Below are 21462 nucleotides of genomic sequence, written 5' to 3' on the forward strand. Positions count from 1 at the left end.
AGACCTCAGAACAGTTTGCTCCTTGGAACTTAACTCTTACTCTCGGATCGACTATTTTGGTAAATCGAACTGGATCGGATTTTTTACTCTTCTTTTGGATATCCCTCGTATTTGGCAAAAAACTTGGACACTCTCTTTTGACCGGAATGGACAACAATTCTACTTTCAGAGGCCATCACAGAAACAGAAGATAACTATGCATCACATTTGTGATTCTCCGTTTTTATTGCCGTTCATAATGTAGTGTTAGCCTTATTGTATTATCTTTTTTGGGGGAGTGGGAAATACCATTATACAGCACAGCATACAGGCTGGTTTTCTTTAAATGCAGCTGTATTATTATTTTTAATAACCATGGCTAATGTTTTATAGAGCTATTCCTATTTTGGTTTGGAGGGGCTTTATTTTTTGCTTACATGTCTTCAGAATCAGATTGTTCTCCTTTGGCTGGCTCATCTTCTATATCATCTATTTCAAGATTATCTTGATTCTGCACATCAGCAACACTGGGAACATCAACTAATGTTTTATAAAGCTTGGAAAGGTCTGGGAGGGAACAAGTTCGCAGCAACTGAAGAAAAATACCACATTATAGGATCAGGTCATAGCAATAAGCAAACTTCTTAACTGAAAATAAGGTAGTGTCTTCACCAAAGTGTGAAAGTTATAACAAAAATAACTTGCATTTTTATCTTAAGAGAATAATTCTAGTACAAAGCGGGGGGGTGTGTATTTCCCCTTGCAAAAGAAGCAACATTTGTTCTTTGGTGGTGGTTGAAGACCACCACCACTGGAACAGGTATATAGTTTCCATGCACAAAATTGTGAGTTCTTTCTTCTTAGCAAAAATGGGACTGCATTATACATTTAAACTCAATAATTGTATAGGAAGAGTACATGAATATTGCACATTTCTTAGGAGGTTACATACATTTAGAAGTTGTGAGCAATAATTGTTTATCTTAGCTAGAACTTTTAAACATTTTAGATAAATGTTACAAGGTGTCCACACTACACAAAAATGTTGTGTAGTTACGAGTATAACACTCTTATATAGTCTAAGCAACAGCTGCACAGCCACTATGTGCCCATGCAATAAAATACAGCCAAATGCAATTGTCACACGTGACAATCTGCATACAAACTGTGCCCCAATTCTTACCCAGAACTTATTTTTGTGTAAGAATATCATAATGATTGAAGCAGCATATATGGGAAATGTACTTTTACAGTATTTTGAGTTGCTCAACTAATTAATGGATAAGACCTCAATCCAACTGTAAGATTTCAGAATTGTGACAAAGTTGTGGAACCTGTGCTGCTTTTTAAAGATTTTTATACTTGCCTTCGGATTGTTTGCATCAAATAGACCAGTAGAAAGTCCTATCAACAGTGAGTTTTTGCCTTTACTCTTCTCTGGTGATACAGAGCGCGACCTGTTTGGGAGAGAATCTTCAAACGAAGACTGTGCTGACAGAACTGGAGAAGCTGTTAATATTGCTGGATGCTGTGCCACCTTCTGGAAAAAAGGTTCAGGCTGCATAGAATCTTTGACACCAGTCTCTGGTATGATAAAGGACAATAAAGTTAAGAATACATGTGGCTTAAAAATTCTCCAGCAAACTTCAGTTAAACAGAAATGGCAGGCATAATTCAAAGATTTATCACAGAAATCAGATAACCAGCAACACCATTACACTTTATCTGGAATTATCTTTTTTAAAAAATGACAGATTACAGGGGCGAAAAGAAGTCCCAGTTTTAACTTATAATGGTGGTTATATGCAGAGACTTTGCTCAAGTCATTATTAAAATAAATATAACAGCTCTACATGAGAATAAAGTTTCTATTTTAGATTAGAAAAATTCAGCAAAAGGAACACCTTCCATCATTGCCGAAAAACCTGGCTCTCCTTTTTCCTCATTACTTGCTTCCACTGCAGGCCTGTTGGAAAAAGAGCCAATGACATATCATTGGCCAACTATCTACTTGGGTGAGAATCCTTTTCTCAGTAGTGTTCTACTGCCTACTCTCTTGCACCATGAAATATGTGCAACAGAACCAAAGGTTTGCTCTCTAGATCAGCAGTTCTGATTTTACTCCAGAGTTCTTTAGAAGCACTACATACAGACCATCACACCTACAACATAGTATGCTGGACATGGATGGTCTACTAGTGTACATGGGGAACTGGACAGGGTAGTTGGACAATGCAGCAGTTGCAGGCCAAGGAGCACTAATACTGGTGTCTATCTCGATACAGACTGGCATGAGAGTAATTATTAATTTTTTAAAAAATTGATATTTGTCATCAAACCCACTTCAGTATCATCATTGCAATTTGCAATCTAGACATGTGATGAGGCAATAAGATCATTGATTCAGTGCAGATACAATGTCCATGTGAATAGGTAAGAGGGGAAGAAGATATCAATCTTTGAGGTATTAAGTGGCAGGAGGGAGAAGGTTCCTCACCCTTTATCTATCTAGTCCTTTGGTCTTTAAAATGGGACCCCGCACACAGTTAGAGCAAATCCAAGTTTAAAGGCATGGGCCTACAGTCTAGGGATGTGCAGAACTGGTTTGCGATTGAACTGGATCGCCCATTAAACCGCCCAGAGAACTTGTGTTTGGGGTGATATTAAAATATGTTAAACAAACAAACAGGGCTGGTTCGAATGGTCTGATTGTGAACCGCTCCGAGCCAGTTTGGGCTGGTTCATAGAACCGACTGGCCCAGTCAATTGGCTTGACCAAACCGGTCCTCTTACCCACAGTTTGGTCTGACACTGGACTGAACCGTGCCAAGCAGTCCGTGCACACCCCTACTGTAGTCTTCATGAGTAGTGTGGGTGCCAACATATACTTCTAATCTTTAACATGCGTTTGTCCTTTTTGTTTTCTTTTTGTTGGCTGACATGATGCACAACCTACTTGCACACTATTGGTCTGTCAGGGGCTACTGTGGACTTAAATGTAGCACTTTCATGGCAATGGGGAAACTTGGGGAATGCTGCTTCTGGAATTGCTGCTACTGAACAGTGTTGGAGCTCGTGTTGAAGTCCAGAGGAGTCCCAGGTGGGCCATTATGGTGAAGGTATGTTGTACATCATGTCAATCATTGATTTTTAAAATACCTTTTATAACCACCTTTTAACTTAGTCAACAGAAAATAAGGAGCCGGTGGGTGGCAGGAAGGAAAGGTGGTAGTCTCAAATTATAAGTAGGCAATGCAAGTTGCTATTAAACTACATGTTACACACATAGACAAATGTGTTGGTACCTTTCCACGAAAAAATAACCCACAATTGTCTCTGAAATAACTTGAAATCGACAAACGTAATTGCCACCCATCATTGTTTATTCCACATTTAACAAAACAGGACTTTGCTTTAGAGTTTTGATCCAACAGAATATTTGCATAAATGAAAATGGCATTGACAAAAATGATGAGACTCTTAACCTAATATTTTGTTGCACAACCTTTAGAAGCAATCACTGCAAACAAGTGATTCCTGTAGCTCTCAATGAGACTTCTGTACCTGTCAACAGGTAGTTTGGCCCACTCTTCCTGAGCAAATTGCTCCAGCTGTGTCAGCTTTGAAGGGTACCTTCTCCAAACTGCATGTTTCAGTTCTTTCCCTAGATGTTCGATAGGATTCAAATCAGAGCTCATAGAAGGCCACTTCAGAATAGTCCAATGTTTTGTTTTTAACCATTCTTGGGTGCAGCCCCAAAACATAACCGAGCCTCCTCCATGTTTCACAGGAGGTATGGTGTTCTTGTCTTTGAAAGCTTCATTTTTTCGTCTGTGGACATAGACAGATGTGACTTGCCAAAAAGCTCCAGTTTTGTCTCATCTGTCCAAAGGACATTCTCCCAGAAGCATTGTGGCTTGTCAATATGCATTTTAGCAAATTCCAGTCTGGCTTTTTGATGTTTTTCTTTCAACAGTGGAGTCCTCTTGGGTCTTCTTCCATTGAGCCCACTGTCACTCAAAAAGCGACAGATGGTGCGATCAGACACTGATGGACCTTGACCTTGAAGTTCAGCTTGTATCTCTTGGGAAGCTGACTTTGGCTTTTTGACTACCATTCTCACTATCCTTCTGCCCATTCTGGGGTTGATTTTCCTCTTGCGGCCGCATCCAGGGAGGTTGGCTCCGGTCCCATGGACCTTGAACTTCTTAAGAATATTGGCAACTGTTGTCACAGGAACATCAAACTGCGTCTAGCCTTTGCCGTGAACATGTTTGTCTATAATTTTCTTTCTGATCTCCTCCAACAACTCTCTCCTTTGCTTTCTCTGCTCCATGTTCATTGTGGGACACACAATGATACCAAACAGCAGAGTGACTACTTTTCTCCATTTCAATAGGCTGAATGACTGATTGCACAACTGGAGATATGTGTGATACTAATTAAAGAAAACAGCTAATTTGAAAAATCACTCTAATCTAATTATTTATGATCTTTTCTAGGGGTACCAACAAATATGTCCAGGCCACTTTAGAATATCTTTGTAAAATAAGCAATACTATCTCTCTTTTCATACTTGCTTTGCTTTACTCGATGACATATCAAAGGCATGCAGGTATACATGGGACAACTGCTTTTCATTTAATCGCTTTTCAGGAGGCATAAAACACTTTTTCAATGAGCTGTAAGGGTACCAACATATTTGTCCACATGTGTATGTCAAGCACATCGTTGGCTTGGGTTTGCTTGACGGTTTTCCATAAACAACAGCCATAATATGTGGGTGAGTGATTCAGATCAGGGAGTAGGACATGAAGGGAGGAACTTCCTTCTATGCCCCCACCTCCGCCACTGTTCTAATCCAACTTCTCTCCAATGGCTACTATTTGCCCCATGAAGAAAGTCACAATGCACCAAAAGCAGCCTCCTATTACCCCTGCTAACTGAAAAAAGAGACACTTTTAAAAAGACTTTAAAAGTGGCAATTTTCTTTATAGTGAGCAGGGGAGGAACTGCCCCCAATTCAAGCCCAGCGCAGCGTACCTCCAGTGGCTGTTGCTGGTGACTCCACCTTGTGTTCCTCCCTTTCAGCTAGTCCTTTGCTGACAGGGAGCCATGTTCTTTTACTATGAATACCACTTTGTGAACGTGTGTGTGTGTGTGTTTTTTTTTTTTAAAGAAAAACAGTATATAAATAATAGCAGCAGTAGGGCAAATAGCAATCAGTGGTGGTGGGGATGGAGGAGAGACCCTGATTGGGATCATGGCAGAGGGCAAAGAGTTAAAGCTCCCTTCGCACATGCAGCTGTCCTTATCTGGAGTAGCCCTTCTGTGCAGCTTCCTTGTAGGGAGGGGAAAAAAACCAAACAAACCAAGATGCCAGGTCCAATAACATGCTTGACAAAGCACACAATTTGGCTTGTAGTAATTCATTTTGCCTGAGATTTTGTCAGGTTCACTGGCCAGAAATTACAAAGAGATGAGACTGTATTTTTAAAATACTAGCACAAAAATACAGCTTCTAACAAACAGTGAAACACACACACACACACATTTACCTTGGCAGAGGAAAAAAAACATATTTGAGTATACCCAGACACCTTCTAATTACACTTGAGATTATTTTAAATTAAAAAACAATATTAAGCCTGCTAACCTATTGAAGCTTCATCATGGCATGGCATCTTGCTTAGCACTCCTCCTTCTGAGGCTGAGTCTTCATCATTGTCATACTGGCAACTATCAATTTGATCCTGTGGCCTATTAAAAGATCCCCACCAGAAAAAAAGAATTAATTAAGATATCTGAACATTAGATAGAAAATTATTGATTTTTACCTGGCTAAACTGTAGGCCATAAAGAAATGGGAGGGGTGTCATACCCTGCTTCCTTTACTTCTCTTTTTTTCACCCACACATCTGCAACAACAGGGAATACATTGTCTTTGTGTTTGTTTTCTTTGGTTTCTTCCAATACTTCTTCTTCCAAATCATCAGGCTCTAGGGGAACAAGTTGTGAACATAGGAAGTGATGGTTATGGTAAAGGCTTTACCTGCATCAGTGTTAATTACTATAGGTTGGGACATTAAGGTCAGTAGGAATGCAGGCATTTTATATTGCTATGCATGAACATCTGTGTCCTGTGAAAGGACATTCAGGGAATCCTTTAATTCTTATAGATTAGCAATGCATAGTTGGCAAAGTGTAACAAATCAAATTCACATTAAAGGTAATACTGGAAATTTAAAAAAATTGTACAAAGCTTTGCATATTTAATTTTTGACATTAAGTTTTACTGTACTAATTCACAAACCTTTATCAAACTTTCATTAACAAGGTAATTAGTTCCATACTAAGTTGGAGGGGGAAAAGAAAGAGGGGGAGAGAGGAAAAAAGAAAGGGTAAATTTGGAATTTTAGATACAATTCATACCATCTACCAGGTCAGGCTTTGGTGACAACCGGATTAATTCAGGTGTACGAGACTTTTCCATTTTCATATTTTCAGTATTCTCAACTTCAGCCAGTGATTCCTCTTCAACAGGAGTTGCTGCACTCATTTCACTATTCTCTTTTAGTGTTAGAGATTCCTTTGGAACTTCTGTATTAAAATAATAAATCACTGCCACTTTATAACAACATCTAGTTGAATTTGTTTCAAACACACACAGATGGTTGAAAGGTAAGCTGCTCAGGTGTGATACTCCAGACAGCAGGTTTCTCTACTACTAGAAGGGGAAAAAATCCTGTCTGAAAAGCAAGGCGATATTTTTGCCTACTCTGCTTTATAAAATGTTTATCAGCATCACTGCAATTGTTGGCTGTACAACACAGCATTTGATGGCTTCATAAATTAAAAAACCAGGTTGCTCTCCTGTAACTATTCATCTGGAAGTGATCCGTTGCATTCATAAGAGTGGGTTATGTGCCTGCATGGGACAAATGGTAAGAGGTTTTTTGGGAGGGCAGGTAGAACAGCTCTCCTTACATGAAGTGGAGCAGGTCTCCTGAAGTTTGTATTGTGGCAATCAGAAGAATAATCTTTGAGGGGCTATATGTATGTTGCCAAGCGGGTGGTGCTACTGGCAAAAAGCTTACAGCTTACAGCTCTAAAAGGTTCTGAGGTCCTATCTACGCAGGCCCAGATAGCCAGAGTGTGGAGGACAATAGGAGCACTAACAAGAATCAAGCAAATACTAGACAATGGTTCACCGTACCAGAAATACTCAGATCTGAGCAGCTACTGCTGGGTGTTATAGTGAAGGTGTTCTGTGCCATGTATTATTCTATTGTTAATCAGGGATATAACCACAAAAAATTAAACCACCACAAAAGCTAAAAGCCCTGCACATGTTTTTAAAACCTCATATGTACTTTCAATTTCTTCTTACCATTGGTAATACTTATGTCATCTAGCAGATCAGTCTGAAGTTGTAACTCAGCTTCTCCAAGTATCTTCAACACTGAATCGGTAGGACTTTTGCCCCAGACTTTTCGCTGGGGTTCAACATCTAGCTTAATAACGTCCCCTATCGTTTGTGCTGTAGGGAAATAAAATTTAACACTTCAGTGCAAGATTCTCAAAGCATTTACCAAGCTCTTCTGGTTTTGTCTTGCATTTTTCAGTGAGGGAAAGACCAGCCACCTGTGAATAAAGGATCTCCATTATCAAATTAAAGATAGCTTCCAATCTGTAGCCTCTATCCAGGTTTCTTGAAAGCTATTCCTTTAAAACTTAAACTATTCCTTTGGTAGTTCAATCGCTGCCACACACACATTCTTTGTGGGGGAGTTTATTCCCCCTGGTGTGGGTGAAATTCCAGGGAAACTCTCCTTCTCTTTGCCAATGGAAAAATACAAAAACCGCTCCACGTGGAGCTTCCACGTGGTGAGAAAACTTGGTAGATTGAGGAGCAATTAACACTGATGCATGTTTGCACCAGAGTCAAACCCCTTTCCTTGAGTTAAGCACCCACTCAGAGGCAGGTAAAATACAAAGAACAAACAGAGAAAAGCTTTATTCAATATACTACAGACTGCTTCAGTCTGAGGCTCTCTCAGATTTTAATTACAGGTAACAGAAACACTCAGTACTTGCAAGAATACTCCAAAAAGCACCCTCAGATGATATTGGGGTGACACACTTTAAAAAAACAGGTTGCTTACCTGTAACAGATGATCTGATAGTGGTTCAAGACATTCATAATGATTAGGTTCTGCGCCTGCACAGACCATGCTTTGGATAGAATTTGTTAGCTCCTTACGATGCCAACCGCCAGAAGCACGTGACTGTAGTATCCTTGAGCAGTGGTTAGGCACCCCTTTCCTCAGTTTCTTAGTGACCCCCCAAAGTGATCACGTCTTCGGAAACAACTGCTCCTCAGAAAATTATTTCTTTCTAAATTTCTTTACTGTTGACAACTGGCACGGACTTTGACTAACCCTCTCAGACAATCCTTTAAATACGACGACACAGACGATTAAAAACAAACAAAAACACGACTTGGAACAGAAATAGGTTTTTCTTTCAGTTTCCCTCACAGATTAACTTCCCACACTCATCCCAAACTGACTTAGGAACAGAAAACGGACTCTCTTGGCAAATCACTTGGACGGAACTACCCTAAAAATGGACCTCGGAACACTTGACAAATCTCCCTTCAGTAATATCTCTTTTGATTTCATATGAGTGCCAACAAGGGGAAAACAAGGGAGAAGACCACCTTCAAAAGGTGCCGCAATTGCCGTGGAAAGCTCCCTTCTTCTGATGGGCATAAACTCTGCCTATTTTGTTTAGGAGACGCCCATTATACTTTGAATTGCTCGGTCTGCTCTACTTTTAACAAGCAGATGCTAAAGAATTGAGCAGCTCGCCTTAAAGTGGCATTGTTAGAGCAGGCTCTGCAACCTAAGTGCTGAAGAACCATGGAGTCGAAACTTGCGATAATGCAGTCTAGAGTCTTGGATGCAACGTCATCAAAAGCCGCCTCAACTTCGAGAGCAATCCAGGCTTTTAAAAAGCCAGAAAGCTCAGTGCCGACCCCTAAAAGGAAAGGCTCTGCGCCGGCATTGGAGGCGCAAGCAAAAAAGGTTAAACGGCACAAAGAAAAGGGCGCAAGGACCTATTCTGAGCACATGCCTTCTCCAACAGGTCTTCAAATGTATCTGAGCCCACGGTGTCGAGCGGCCTCTCTTTCTCCGGCACTCACCCCATGACAATCTCCGTCGATGTCAACAGTAAAAGAAACAAAAAAGTTCAAAGAAGAACTCGATGTCGACTGGAAGAGAAAAGCATGTCCATTCATCGAAATTGAATAAACCCTTGACTTCAGAATTGGGGTGAAGCATAAGGATCATCCTCTGATCGTTGTGGAATGCCATCTGCTTGCATACCTGTATGTCTAGGAGTCAAAACTGGCTGCACCAGGAGATTTGTTTGTAGAGAAACTGTTCTTTTTGCTGGTTGCACTGGTTGGGGTGGTAGAGTAGTCTGTAGAGAGACAGATCTAATTGTGATGGCGGGATACACAGGTCCTGTTGGCCAATTGGCCTGTAGGGAGACTGTTCTCTGTAATGTTGTGGCAGCAGTAGTTTGTACTGCTGATTCCTTTAGCTGTCTTTTTGGCGGAGCTGGGTGATCTCTTTCATAAGCCATAATTTGAAGAGAGAATATTCTTCTGGAGAGACAGTACTCAATAATTATGAATGTCTGGAACCACTATCCAGATATGATGGTTACCCAGTTGCAAAGAACATGAGTGTAAGAAAATACCAAAAAGCACCTTTGGGAGTCTACAGAGACATTTACAATGCCCTAGTTGGAAAGAAATGGCTCAGGCCCAGTTTCTCTTAGTTTGTTACATTACAAATAAAAACAAAATAAACCAGTTGTAAGGATTTGCAAAGAACACCAAAACAAAATAATCTAACGCAGGCTAACACACACACTGTTCCCCGTCTAAACCTTTCCGAAGCCAAAAGCACTTGGCTTCCTTTCCCCTTGAACTCACTCCAAACTCCAGGAGAGTATTCAAGCTTCCTGCAATCCTGTCTCTCAGGGATCTGCAGATGTCCTTCCATGAGAGGATACTCCAGGCTGGCTGTTGACCATGAGGCAGCAAGATTTCATTGCTGGTGCTCAATAAGCCTGCTCCCCATCCTCTCTCATTTCCCTCCTAGCTCCTTCTGAGAACAAGGACACACTTCTCTTCCTATTGCAAGGCCCTCAAGTTCCTACCCACCGTGTGCTGAGTGAACGTTCCCGAGCCTGTCAGTCAGGACAGGGTTCACTTCCGGTTCACTCTTTAGGGTAAGGGAGGACCGATTGCTACATTAATAAAATAAAAAAGCACAGAGAGGAAGTTACTTAGTTGGTCAGTATAAGTATAGGCCAGCCTCAAACTCCCATGTCTAACACTACTAATATATTTTATATATTATATAAGATAATTAGTAGTGTTTAAAGTAATGCTCAACATAAATGTTATGTTAGTGGTAGCATCTTTGGATACAGACTCCAAAATGAAGAGAGAAGTCATAATATGACTGGATGCGACAGTTGCAAAGCATATCTGGAGAGGTATATTCCTTATGAAACATTAGTCAGTGGGTTTTCTGTGAGAGAATCTCAAGGTGTATTAATGCAATTGGGAACTGGTGCAGCTAAGCAGGTTAAAAAAGTTCACACTACACAAAATAGACTGTAGTGCATAATTATGGAATAGATGCTAATAGCTGACCATGAAACATTATGGTAGATTTGCACCTTGTTCACTCCTGATTGCAGCATACTGTAACCTGGGATGAAGGGATGGGAGAGGAACAGAGAGGAAAGAGAAGGGGATTATGGTTGTGGACCCTTCCTTAAAACAGAAGGGATAGGAGACTGGGCATATTCAAGTTATATTTATTTAATTTACATACCGCCTGACTCCAATGGCTCTAGGCGGTTCACAAAAAACAAACATACCACAATAAAACTGTTAAAAATAGCAGTTTAAAAATTTAACACACATTCAAAAATTACTAAAAGCCTGGCTGAAAAAATGTGTCTTGAGGGCTCCTTTGAAGGCTGGCAAAGATGTTAAATCACAAATGTCTACAGGGACCTGTAGTGATCAGCTACCCCTCCCCCTAAAGAGTTAACCGGAAGTGAACCCTGTCTTGACTGACAGGCTGGTGAACTCCAAGGCTCAGCCAATCAGGTGGGTGGGACCTAGAGAGCTGTTGCGAGGAAAGACGTTTCTTTGTTAGAAAAGAAGCTAGGCTGGAGGTGCTCAGAGGACACGTGGCTATGGAGGATGGCTGCAGGAAAATGAGTCTGCGGATCCCTGAAAAACAGGAGGGCAGGAAACTTGAATTCTCATCTGGAGTTTGGTGTGTTCAAGGAAAGTAAGCCTGGGCTTTGGGAAGATTAATTTAGGGAAAAAATTGTTTAGTCAGACTTTGCATTAGAATTTTTTTGGGGTGTGTGTGTGTGTGCGTGCTTTTGTATATATCTGATACTGTTCTATTATTGTTTACCTGTAACGTAATTAAAACAAGCAACACTATACTATGCTCATCCTACCTAGGGCATTATAAAAGAGTCCATAAACCTTTAAGCGTGCATTAAGACAACCTATTTTTGTAATCTTACCAATTATTCTTAACTGTATCTAAAAGCTGAGATAGCCTCAGACGGAAGTAGTCTGTAGTAATTGAATAGAACTGGATTTTTAAAAAGTTATTTTCTTTTTGCAAACCTCTCCGAGTTGGTTTTTAACTCAGGAAAAGGAGGGGGGATTTCTCTGGTGCAAACACATACTCAGGCGTACATCAGCTATCAGTTTTCTTGCCATGTGTAGGTTTGCATGTGGAAGATCTTTGTACTATCCAATAGCAAAACAGAGTTTTCCCTGAGATTCCACCCCATCCCCAGGGAGGTTCAAGCTCTGTTGATAAGAGGGGTGGTGGCAGCAGCCTTTTGAATCTACCGATAATACAGAAGAGTTTTAGAAGACACGCTGCCAGGGAGCGGCGCAAGGATGATACAGCATTTCTTTCCCTCACGTGAGCTTGCTCTGAGACAAAGGCTTTAATCAGCCACAGGAGCACATTCCACAGACTAGGAGCGACTACAGAGAAGGCCCACTCCCGAGTCACTGCTAGACGAGCTGGTGGCATATGGAGACAGACCTATCTCGATAATTTCAATGTGTGGTGTGCAGAAGGCAACACTCTCCTAGGTAACCCAGTCCTAAGCTGCTTAGTGCTTTAAAAGGTAATCACCAGCACTTTGTATTTTGCCTGGAAACCAATTGGTAGTCAATGAAATTTATTTATTTTTTATTTATTACATTTATCAACCACCCCATCCAGAGGCTCTGGGCGGTGCTTTAGACACGTTGGAGACCAATCTAGCTGCTGCATTTTGAACCAACTGAAGTTTCTGAACTACATACAAAGGCATGATTTAATAGTTTGTATTAAAGTTATGTGTTTTACCAATTTATATATAACAAGCCATTGAAGGTGTAAGTGAGAGATGAGCAGAACAAGGATTGCACAACCTAATACATAAGGACATGTCTTTTGCAAGCTAACACAGCTGGATAGATGCTTATAACACACTGGGAAGCCATACTCAAAAGATTCTTTACCTTCTATTCCAGAAAGGGATTCTTCCATTGTTAACTGTGCAAGTGGAACTACAAGCTGAGCCCCTGCCTCCCATTTCTTGCGATCAGATAAAATTGGACACTTTTCTCCTTGCTGGTTATTCTCATCGGTCACAATTGTCTCACATGGGCTTGTAGACTCATTTTTCTCATTCACTTCTTCCTGGGTTTTAAGGTTTTGATTCAGTCTTCGAAGTATGTCTCTCTTGTTCTGAAACAAGGAAGAAATAATCTATTTAAAAATTAAACTTTAAAAAGAGAAAAGAACAAAACAAACCCCAAATAATTTAAATTACCTGAACAGCAACATCAGGTTTTTCTTCTGGGGTTTCCTGGGTGATGGCTGCATTTTCATCCTTTAAATACAGAGAATATGAAATAATTTTTAAAAAGACTGTCAAATATAGCAATTACAAGAAATAAGAATACAGAGGGAACAATGCTTGCCATTATTTTTATTATTAATGCTTGCCATTAACAGTTGTACAATGAATATTTTGACATTACCATTGTTACAAATTTTTTGTAGGTAGAAATTCAACAATGACAACTTTAATCCTTGAAACAAGAGAAATAGCATGTAAAATATAATGAAAGAATGCCACCCCCATTTCACAATGAAGATTGTTTCAGTTTCTAGACACTTGTAGAAAGAGCAGTCATGCACATGGCCAAATTCTGACCAGAGCCAGTCCTACTTGTTATCTTAATGTATGCATTATATTTTGGTAATGTGGAAAAAAGAAAAGATTTGCTTTGTAAGGAGGCAAGGTGGGAATAAAGCCAGGATTATGCTATAATCATAGTGCACCATCCTGAAAGGCTGAATTCTTGACACGTTAACAAATGTGTGAACAATTTCGGGTACCTTACATAATACTGGTGGAATTAAGCTTTCTTCTAAAATCTCCTTCTTTGTTTTCAGGAAGAACCGCTAGACTTTCCTGCTTTTGCAGGCTTTTAACTAGAATTTTTAATACTTTAAAAAACTAGTTTTAATAACTATTTTATTCTATTGTTTTTGTCATCATGTATTTTAATCTGTGACTTTTAAGTATTTTAAATTTTGTACACCACCAGAAATGTACATATCAGGCGGTACAGACATATGATAGAGAAATTTAAAAAAATCTCTTTTTCACTACTTTCAGAATAATACCTACCACACCCACTTCTTTCAAAGCAGATGTCATGGAGATGACTTGTGGTGAAGTGAGCTTCAACAGCCTGGTAGGGGAACCTCCAATTTCTTGTTTGCCATGCACAGGACTTAACTCTGCAGCTCCCACTGGAGCCTTTACTCCTTTGGCTACTAGCTGTGGATACAACATATACGATAACAACATGACTATGAGCCAAGAGCATGAAATAAAAAAGGATATGCAAAAAGTGCGTCTCTGTGTCATGAGAAGCAGTTGTTGGGTCTTCAGACAGCAAGTCAGTGAAGTCAAAGTGCTGCGCGATTAAAAAAAAGGATAAGGAGGAAAAGAGAGGAGGGGCGGGGGTGGGCGAAGAATTAACTGCCTGTGTGTGTTTAGGGGAGACCCAAAGAAAAGGAATAAACTTGAAGAAATTGGAGCTCTTCCCAAGCCCTGGTTTCCTGAGGTAGACAGGACTGGAATTGCTCCTGGTGTACTCTGGGACCTTGCCTAATTTGCATTCAGGCCTGTCTAATGAGAGCAAGTGGTCAGAACAACCCATCTTAAAATGATACCTTCCAACACCAGGGGAGAAGGAAACTTCACCTCTCTACCTCTCCTGTGTGTGAGTCAGGTAAAAGTTGATGGAAATTGCAAAAAATTGCTAGTTAGGAACCCAAGGTGAAGTGTGCGGAGCCTTGTGTACAAGACTATTTCATATCAAGATCCAATGTATTGATCAGATCTTGTTATTCTCAACCAAAGCTAAAAAAGGTTTCAGAAAACTGTAATCTGAAATACATTCCAAGAAAGAGAATATAATCGAATTTTGCAACCCTTGTTTGTCATACTGAGCTAGTACTGATAACCTTAGCTGTCCATCATAAGAATACAAAATAAAGTTATCTAAAGACATCTCATCGTGTAATAATTTTTTCTCCTACAGTGGTATATTGCTAAAAAAACATTTTTGGTGGTATACCAATAGAGAAGCAATTTCAACACTAACATGTTTGAGTGGGTAGTGGTAGGGGACTCTTAGTACCTCTATTCCTTAGCCACATTCTTGTTCACAGGAGAACTATTGTGTAGGTAAATTATATTCTGTACTATGTAAGCAGAAAAAAACACAAAGAGGGAAGACGGTTTGTACACACTGAAGAGTCATGGAAATACTTATAGTCTGAACTACGTGTTACATTTGAGGACACTATATTTCTTTCCCTGCCCAAACCCAAGATTGTGCTAAGCTCAAGTTTAGAACTAATATCATCAACAATGGCCACAGTACTAATGCTTTTCACACAAGCAAGGAAAAGACACCACTTTATTTCAGCATCCCTAGAATTACTACAGAAAAAATATATAATGCAATACTTTTCTATTTAAAGTTTGTTCTTATCAAGCAGATAAAAAAAGAACTAAAAAGTTTCTTACATGTTCTTCCCAAGCTCTCTTCTCTCTTTCATATGCTTCTTTTCGCTTTCGTTCTAGCTGTTCTTTCAGAACTGCAGCCCGGGCATTTGCTTGTGCCTTGAAATGTCACCCCAAAAGTAGCATTTTAGAAAGGAGCAGGCTGGCTCCTAAATTACATGAAAACTTCAGGCAGCCATCAGCTCATCCATCAATTATACCACTTATATTATCTTGTGTTTATCGAGGACTACTCAATATTTTTGTATTAGATTTTTAATCTACCAGGTCTGTATGGGGTGTGTGTACACACGTACACACACACACTGGACTATCCAGCATTGCAAAATATTGCTTCAGCATAGGGTTACAGCCTTTACTTGTGCAACAATTGTCACCACTGGGACTACATCACTCTGACCACTACACAGAACAACTGTAACACAAATGCGGGGTTTGTGTGGGAAGGCATGTGCCATTCATCATGTGAACAGATCAGTAGAGGTTCTCAGAGAAAGGGTTGGTGTTGGGCCATACTGGTAAACCATTTTACAAACGACTGTTTTCCTGAGCCAAAATAATAGTTTAGTTGGGGATGTGCAAAACAACATGAAAGTCATGCCTATGGAGAGGAGAGCTGGTCTTGTGGTAGCAAGCATGACTTGTACCCATAGCTAAGCAGGGTCTGCCCTGGTTGCATATGAATGGGAGACCTGACGTGTGAGGACTGCAAGATATTCCCCTCAGGGGATGAAGCCGCTCTGGGAAGAGCAGAAGGTTTCAAGTTCCTTCCCTGGCTTCTCCAAGACAGGGCTGAGAGAGATGGCTGAGAGAGATTCCTGCCTGCAACCTTGGAGAAGCCGCTGCCAGTCTGTGAAGACAATACTGACCAAGACAGACCAATGGTCTGACTCAGTATATGGCAGTTTCCTATGTTCCTATAACCCTACATTGCAAAAGTAACATTCTTAAGGCCACCTGTCAAGCTGGTGGCAGTGGCACACCAGTTCTGGAAAGGCATTTAAAACAAAAGCAGTGTTGATACTGGTCCCTGTTACTAATTCACTGTTTGATCAACAGCTATTAGCCATTATAACTAAATTGAACTTGAATGCTCAATGTGCACCTTTGAAAACAGCTTCTGGAAGACATGTAATTGGGAGAAGACCATTGCCTTCATGCCCGGCTTGTTATCATCATGGGTGTGTCTTACTGGTCAAAAGCAACATGCTAGAGAAGATGGGCCTTTGTGATACAACTGGGCTCTTCCAATTTTATACTTATAGAACTATCTCACAATCCTGCCTCCTTTACTCTTGCCACTTTATTACAAACTTTTCTCTCTGTACCACCCCATGAGTCATTCTATAGCTACATCTCTTTAATATCCTCTGTCTCTCTGTTTTCCCAACCTACCCCACCGGTCAGTGTTAATCTTCCTTAGTTATATTTCTCATACTGTGACGCAGCTTACAAGTCACAGCAAACTCTTTCAATAGTGTTTGCACAAGGATTCACAAAACGGCACCAGTGGCTGCTTTTCCTGCTCCAGTTCTTTGAATCTAACCAGCAAGTTTTCCTTCACGATTACCTTTAGTGCTTCAATTTTTTTACGTCTTATTTCCAATTCTTCATTTACTTCATGTACAGGAGAACCACCAGCTTCATTCTGCAAAATAAAAATTATGGAAAAAAAGAAACTGATCCACCGAAGAGAACTGTTGCCAACATTTTTGAATTTTATTATATTTGAAATGCACAGAGTTCTAGGACTACTCGTGAAAGTCAAGCATGCTAGTTCTGCTAATATTTAAATCATGCTTGCATAAAATTTAGATTCAAGCAATGTGTGGCAGAAACCAAGAAGTGTTTACAGTACAAAGATTCAAGTGTCAGAGTAACCGGATAATCAGAACCTGTATAGTTCCTAATTCTATATTTCAGCATAAACACATGTCCCATACATTTGCAAGTAAAGATTCCAGGATTTCTGTTCTGATAACTGAAGGATTAAGAGGCAGGAAACTTGGATGGAATTACACAATACTTTATGATCTGGTATGCCCTTATAGATATTCACCATGTGACAACTCTGACTTCAAGGAGCCTCTGAATGGGTTGAGTGTAAAACATGTTACAAGGTAAAACATGTTACTCATGTGGTGCATCAAGGATTGGTGCTCCACCCCAAAATTCAAGGCCGTTGAATAAGCATTGTGAATGCTTGCCTCATCACACACAAAGATTAAATACAAAGTTGTTCCATAGCTTAAGACTGCCAAACACAAAGTTTTAAATCACCACTATGAGCTGAGTAGTTACACACTTCCTAGAATAGTTAGTTAAGACTCACGCAGGAGAACGGATATCACAAATTTCAATTTGAGGAGATTTTCAGTAACATTCTCTTACAAGATGTATAAAACATCTAACTCAGACTCACTTTTGAGCTGCCTCTTAATTAATCTTTCATTTGAGTTTTAATATCTGAAATTCAAAACAAGGAGACAAAAAAAAGTTCCTACAGTTGGCCATTTAAAAACATGATAAATAAGTTTAAACTGAGGAGGAATGAGGTAGGAATGCAGGAGACTACCGTACACCAAGTCAGACCATTGGTCCATCTAGTTCAGTATTGTCTGCACTAGTGATCTTCATTATTTTTCAAGTGAGGGCCACTTTGACAAAAAACTTTAATGAGAGAGCCTTTTCCTACTGTTTGACCTCTGCACAGTACTGCATTTTTCTCAGTGCTGGGAAGGCCATTTAAGAAAGATGGAGCGCTCTGTTAAGAGTTCTGTGGCAAAAGCAATAGGAAGGGCGAACTTTCCAGCATTCCATGTTTACTCAAGATGCTGTTGGGGCTGAACAGCATTTCGTTTCCCTTAAAACAGCCTGGTCAGCACGCAGCACTGGAATGGTCACATCTGCATGGTGCCAGGGGAATCTATCTATCTAATTAATTCTCTAAGCCAGAATGTGTGGGGATGCATGGGGATGAGTGGGGATGTGTTGCAAGCCCTGCCCCCGCTGCATCCACGACCACTGAAAAGGCGAGGGCAGAGCTGCTGCTCAGTGACGGGGCAGGCAACAGAGGAAAAGAAAGTGGTGGTGGGTTGCAAAATGGCCTGAGGAGACGGCCTGGCCTGGCCACCAGGAGGAGGTGGCAGGGAGCGGCAGGATGGCCTGGCCCTGGCCCGCCTAGGTAAGGAGGATGAAGCGGTAGGCCCTGGCCACCAGGAGGAGGCAGCACAGCCTGGCCCTGGCCAGGAGGCAGCGGTGGGATGGCCTGGCCCTGGCTCGCCCGCCTTGGTCAGGAGGAGGCGGTGGCCATGGGCCTCGGCCGGGCCGCCAGGAGAAGGGGGGAGAGAGCAGACAGTCAGGTGGCTGGCCAGTCACAAAGCATGCCGGCGTCGGGGGAAGGATGGCTGGCCCCAACTAGTGCTGGGGCAGAAGGGGGGGGGAGGGCAGGGGAGACTGGGGCAGAAAGTAGAGAACTAACTGGGCCTGGAGGGTGGGGGGAAAAACTAACTGTGACAGAAGGTTGGGGGGAGAACAAACTAGGCCTGAAGGTGAGGGGAGTGTACTGCCGCACAGATGCTCTGTGCGGGATCAGCTAGTTATGCACAGTATTCAGCTTTAGCTGAAGTGGCACACAAGCCTAAACATTAATCAGAGAGCAGCATTTAAGGCTGATGGGAACTGTCACGAGCTCCCAGGCCTTACAATGAAGAACACTAATCTAGACAGTGGCACTCCAAGGTTTCAGGCAGGAGCCTTTTCCAGATCCCTGGAGATGCCCGAGATCGAACCTGGGACCTTCTGCATGCACACTAGATGCTCTACTACTGAGCTACAGCACCATCCCCAAAGGACGGGGATGCTCACATCAAAGTTGAAAATTCAAGTTCTCATCTTTAATGATTAGAAGAGATAATTTTCTTTCAGACGGACAATGGATAGAACATAGCCAAAAAAAAAAATTAACTGCCCTCATCCTCTCTGAATAGCAGCTCTTGTAGACCTCTCTTCCTGCCAAGTTGATGATTCAATGGGAATGCACTCCTCCCCTCAAGGCTGAGGCCTCTCCACATGGCTGCAGGATGTATGTAACATTTCGTCTGCACAGTAACCTTTTCTGCTTGCCGAGAAAACAATTCAATTCAAGCAATCTGGCCCTCCTTAGCTGACCACGGAAATCACATCTATCTTGTGCTAGAATGCAGAGAGAGAGGCGTCTTGTACAATGACACCTCTAAACATTTAGCAGGCAAAATGGATAGCTGTGGCCTGTATGCTGCAGGGACCTCACCGCATTGGCTACGGTCTCTGCTTCACTTCTGTAGAGAACTCTGCCTATTCTCTAACACAAAAGGGTCAGGACATTGAGTTTGGCTCTCACTACTTCAGGAAAAAGGGAACAGCTATTTTGGCTCACAATTCAAGACCACATGAACCAGCAGGCTGCATGGAGGTACATGCTTTGTCTAGCAATCCATTCCTGCTTATCAGCATGAATTTGATGTAAAAAAAAAAAATAGTATTTTTTTTAAAAGGAATTTGCAGTGGCACATCTCCATAACTAGATCCACATGGTGATCCACCAATCATCAATAGCTTGCAGCACGAAGCAGCCACCACAACGTACTATATACAACATGCCTTCCAAACAACCACAGGTTTACATATATTGACGGTCTATTGCCCTTGAAGAGCTGAGAGTCAAGAAAACTGCTGCCATCACCTCCACATCAAATCAAAGCCACAGCTCCATCTGATGGGACAGAAGCTTCAATTCAGTTCCATTTGGCAATGCAGATAAGAGTCCCATCCTATGGGTAAGACAAGCAGATCTGCATTAACATTTTGTCATAGGCCGTAGTAAGGACATTTTCAACCTGCCTTTTCTCCACGAAGTTTTGCTTTAATTTGCTGGCGTTCATTGAAGTTCTGAAGTCTTATTTGCCTTAGTCTTGCCAAGTATTCCTGAAAAACAGCAAAATCAAAAAGCTGTGTGTCAGAAGTAAGTTGGAATAGTACAGACGTTGTACAGATCTATGCACATTCTATAACATGGTCAATTAATGGGACAACCCTTATAGAAGAGATAGTACCATTAAATTTTTATCCGAATTCAGTTATTCACTGGATCCATCATTGGTGGATCAGGAGACCTGGTGTAGTTATATTTATTGTCAAGGTCATGGGGGCTAATTCTGTTTTAAGGGGAGATGAATGATCTGTTTCTGATGACAGACTTATATAGCAGGTATGTTAATTCATTAAGGTAGAGGATATCTCTAAGAGTTGCATGTTGATACTAATTAATGCTCTAAGTCTTTTCCTTTGGTTATACATGAAAATCCATGCAGAAAAATGAGGCAAAGAAAGTGGTCTATGTGTGTAATGAAGGCAGCAAACATGCAGGAAGCATACCTCTTCCTCTTTGTTTCTGGCTTTCCTTCCTCTTGAAGAAATGGGCCTGCCTCCATAGATAGCTGCCAGGTTTTGCAGTGTGTCCTGTTCACCATTTAAGGTATTAAATTCAAGCAGGCCTAGGACTATCACATTATCTAACCTTAATACTGATCACAACTGAAAGCAATAATCAAGGCATGATTAACCCAAGATAAAGCAAAAAAGCATCCTTAAGTCTCTTCTGGTTACCCAAATTTGTTCCCTTTTCTTGTTCCTGTATCTTATTTTTTAGGTATGCCTTTAAGATTGGAACATCTGTTGCTTTTAGAACTCTGCTTACTATTTTATACTGAACATTGCTGGAACTCTGCCATGTTTACTCAGCCTGGGTGTATTCATTTATAACTATTGTATATTAAAATATTTAATAAAGTGTTAAACATTGTTTAAATCACAATACAGTTTCACCGTAACATGCTTTAACATATGCTCATACTTTCTGTGGATTCTAATTTTGACATCATTCTAAGTTTGATGAAAATATTTTATCCCAATTACTTTAAATGCAAGTCACAGCCATAATGTAAATATTCATTATCAGAATTGAGATCACCACCTATATTTTGCTAAGCTTTAACACATTATGTGGGTTTGCAAAACTTATAGCGCAAAGCTTTAAAATGTAGTACACTTGACACTGATTTTGGAAAACCAACAGCTTCTTTAGTCAAATTTCTACCAGTATCACATATAGACTGCAGTGATCACAGAGGTGTTGCCAGTTTCCTCTCTATAAGTAGCAGTAAAGATTTTGGTCCTTTGACAGACTACTTGATTTGAAGTCAGTGAAGTCTG

At 40.8% G+C, this 21462-nt stretch overlaps 1 protein-coding gene across 7 annotated transcripts in view; it reads right to left on the reverse strand.

Moving 5' to 3' along the window:
- NEK1 (NIMA related kinase 1) overlaps window positions 1–21462 on the reverse strand; it is a 70744-nt gene that overhangs the window by 13580 nt on the left and 35702 nt on the right. For 5 of the 7 annotated variants that reach the window (XM_053255379.1, XM_053255375.1, XM_053255376.1 and 2 more), the window contains 13 exons: window positions 20626–20709; window positions 20092–20175; window positions 16781–16858; window positions 15214–15309; window positions 13801–13953; window positions 12934–12993; window positions 12620–12848; window positions 7370–7519; window positions 6412–6579; window positions 5861–5978; window positions 5636–5739; window positions 1346–1563; window positions 417–571 (listed from right to left, as the gene is read on the reverse strand). In XM_053255379.1, coding sequence (XP_053111354.1) covers window positions 417–571; window positions 1346–1563; window positions 5636–5739; window positions 5861–5978; window positions 6412–6579; window positions 7370–7519; window positions 12620–12848; window positions 12934–12993; window positions 13801–13953; window positions 15214–15309; window positions 16781–16858; window positions 20092–20175; window positions 20626–20709 — 1697 coding nt within the window. The remainder of the gene's footprint in view (window positions 1–416; window positions 572–1345; window positions 1564–5635; window positions 5740–5860; window positions 5979–6411; window positions 6580–7369; window positions 7520–12619; window positions 12849–12933; window positions 12994–13800; window positions 13954–15213; window positions 15310–16780; window positions 16859–20091; window positions 20176–20625; window positions 20710–21462) is intronic. The other 2 variants (XM_053255378.1, XM_053255373.1) reach the window with 1 other exon arrangement.

Source organism: Hemicordylus capensis, chromosome 5 (genome assembly GCF_027244095.1).
Source record: "Hemicordylus capensis ecotype Gifberg chromosome 5, rHemCap1.1.pri, whole genome shotgun sequence".
Taxonomy (NCBI): Eukaryota; Metazoa; Chordata; class Lepidosauria; order Squamata; family Cordylidae; genus Hemicordylus; species Hemicordylus capensis.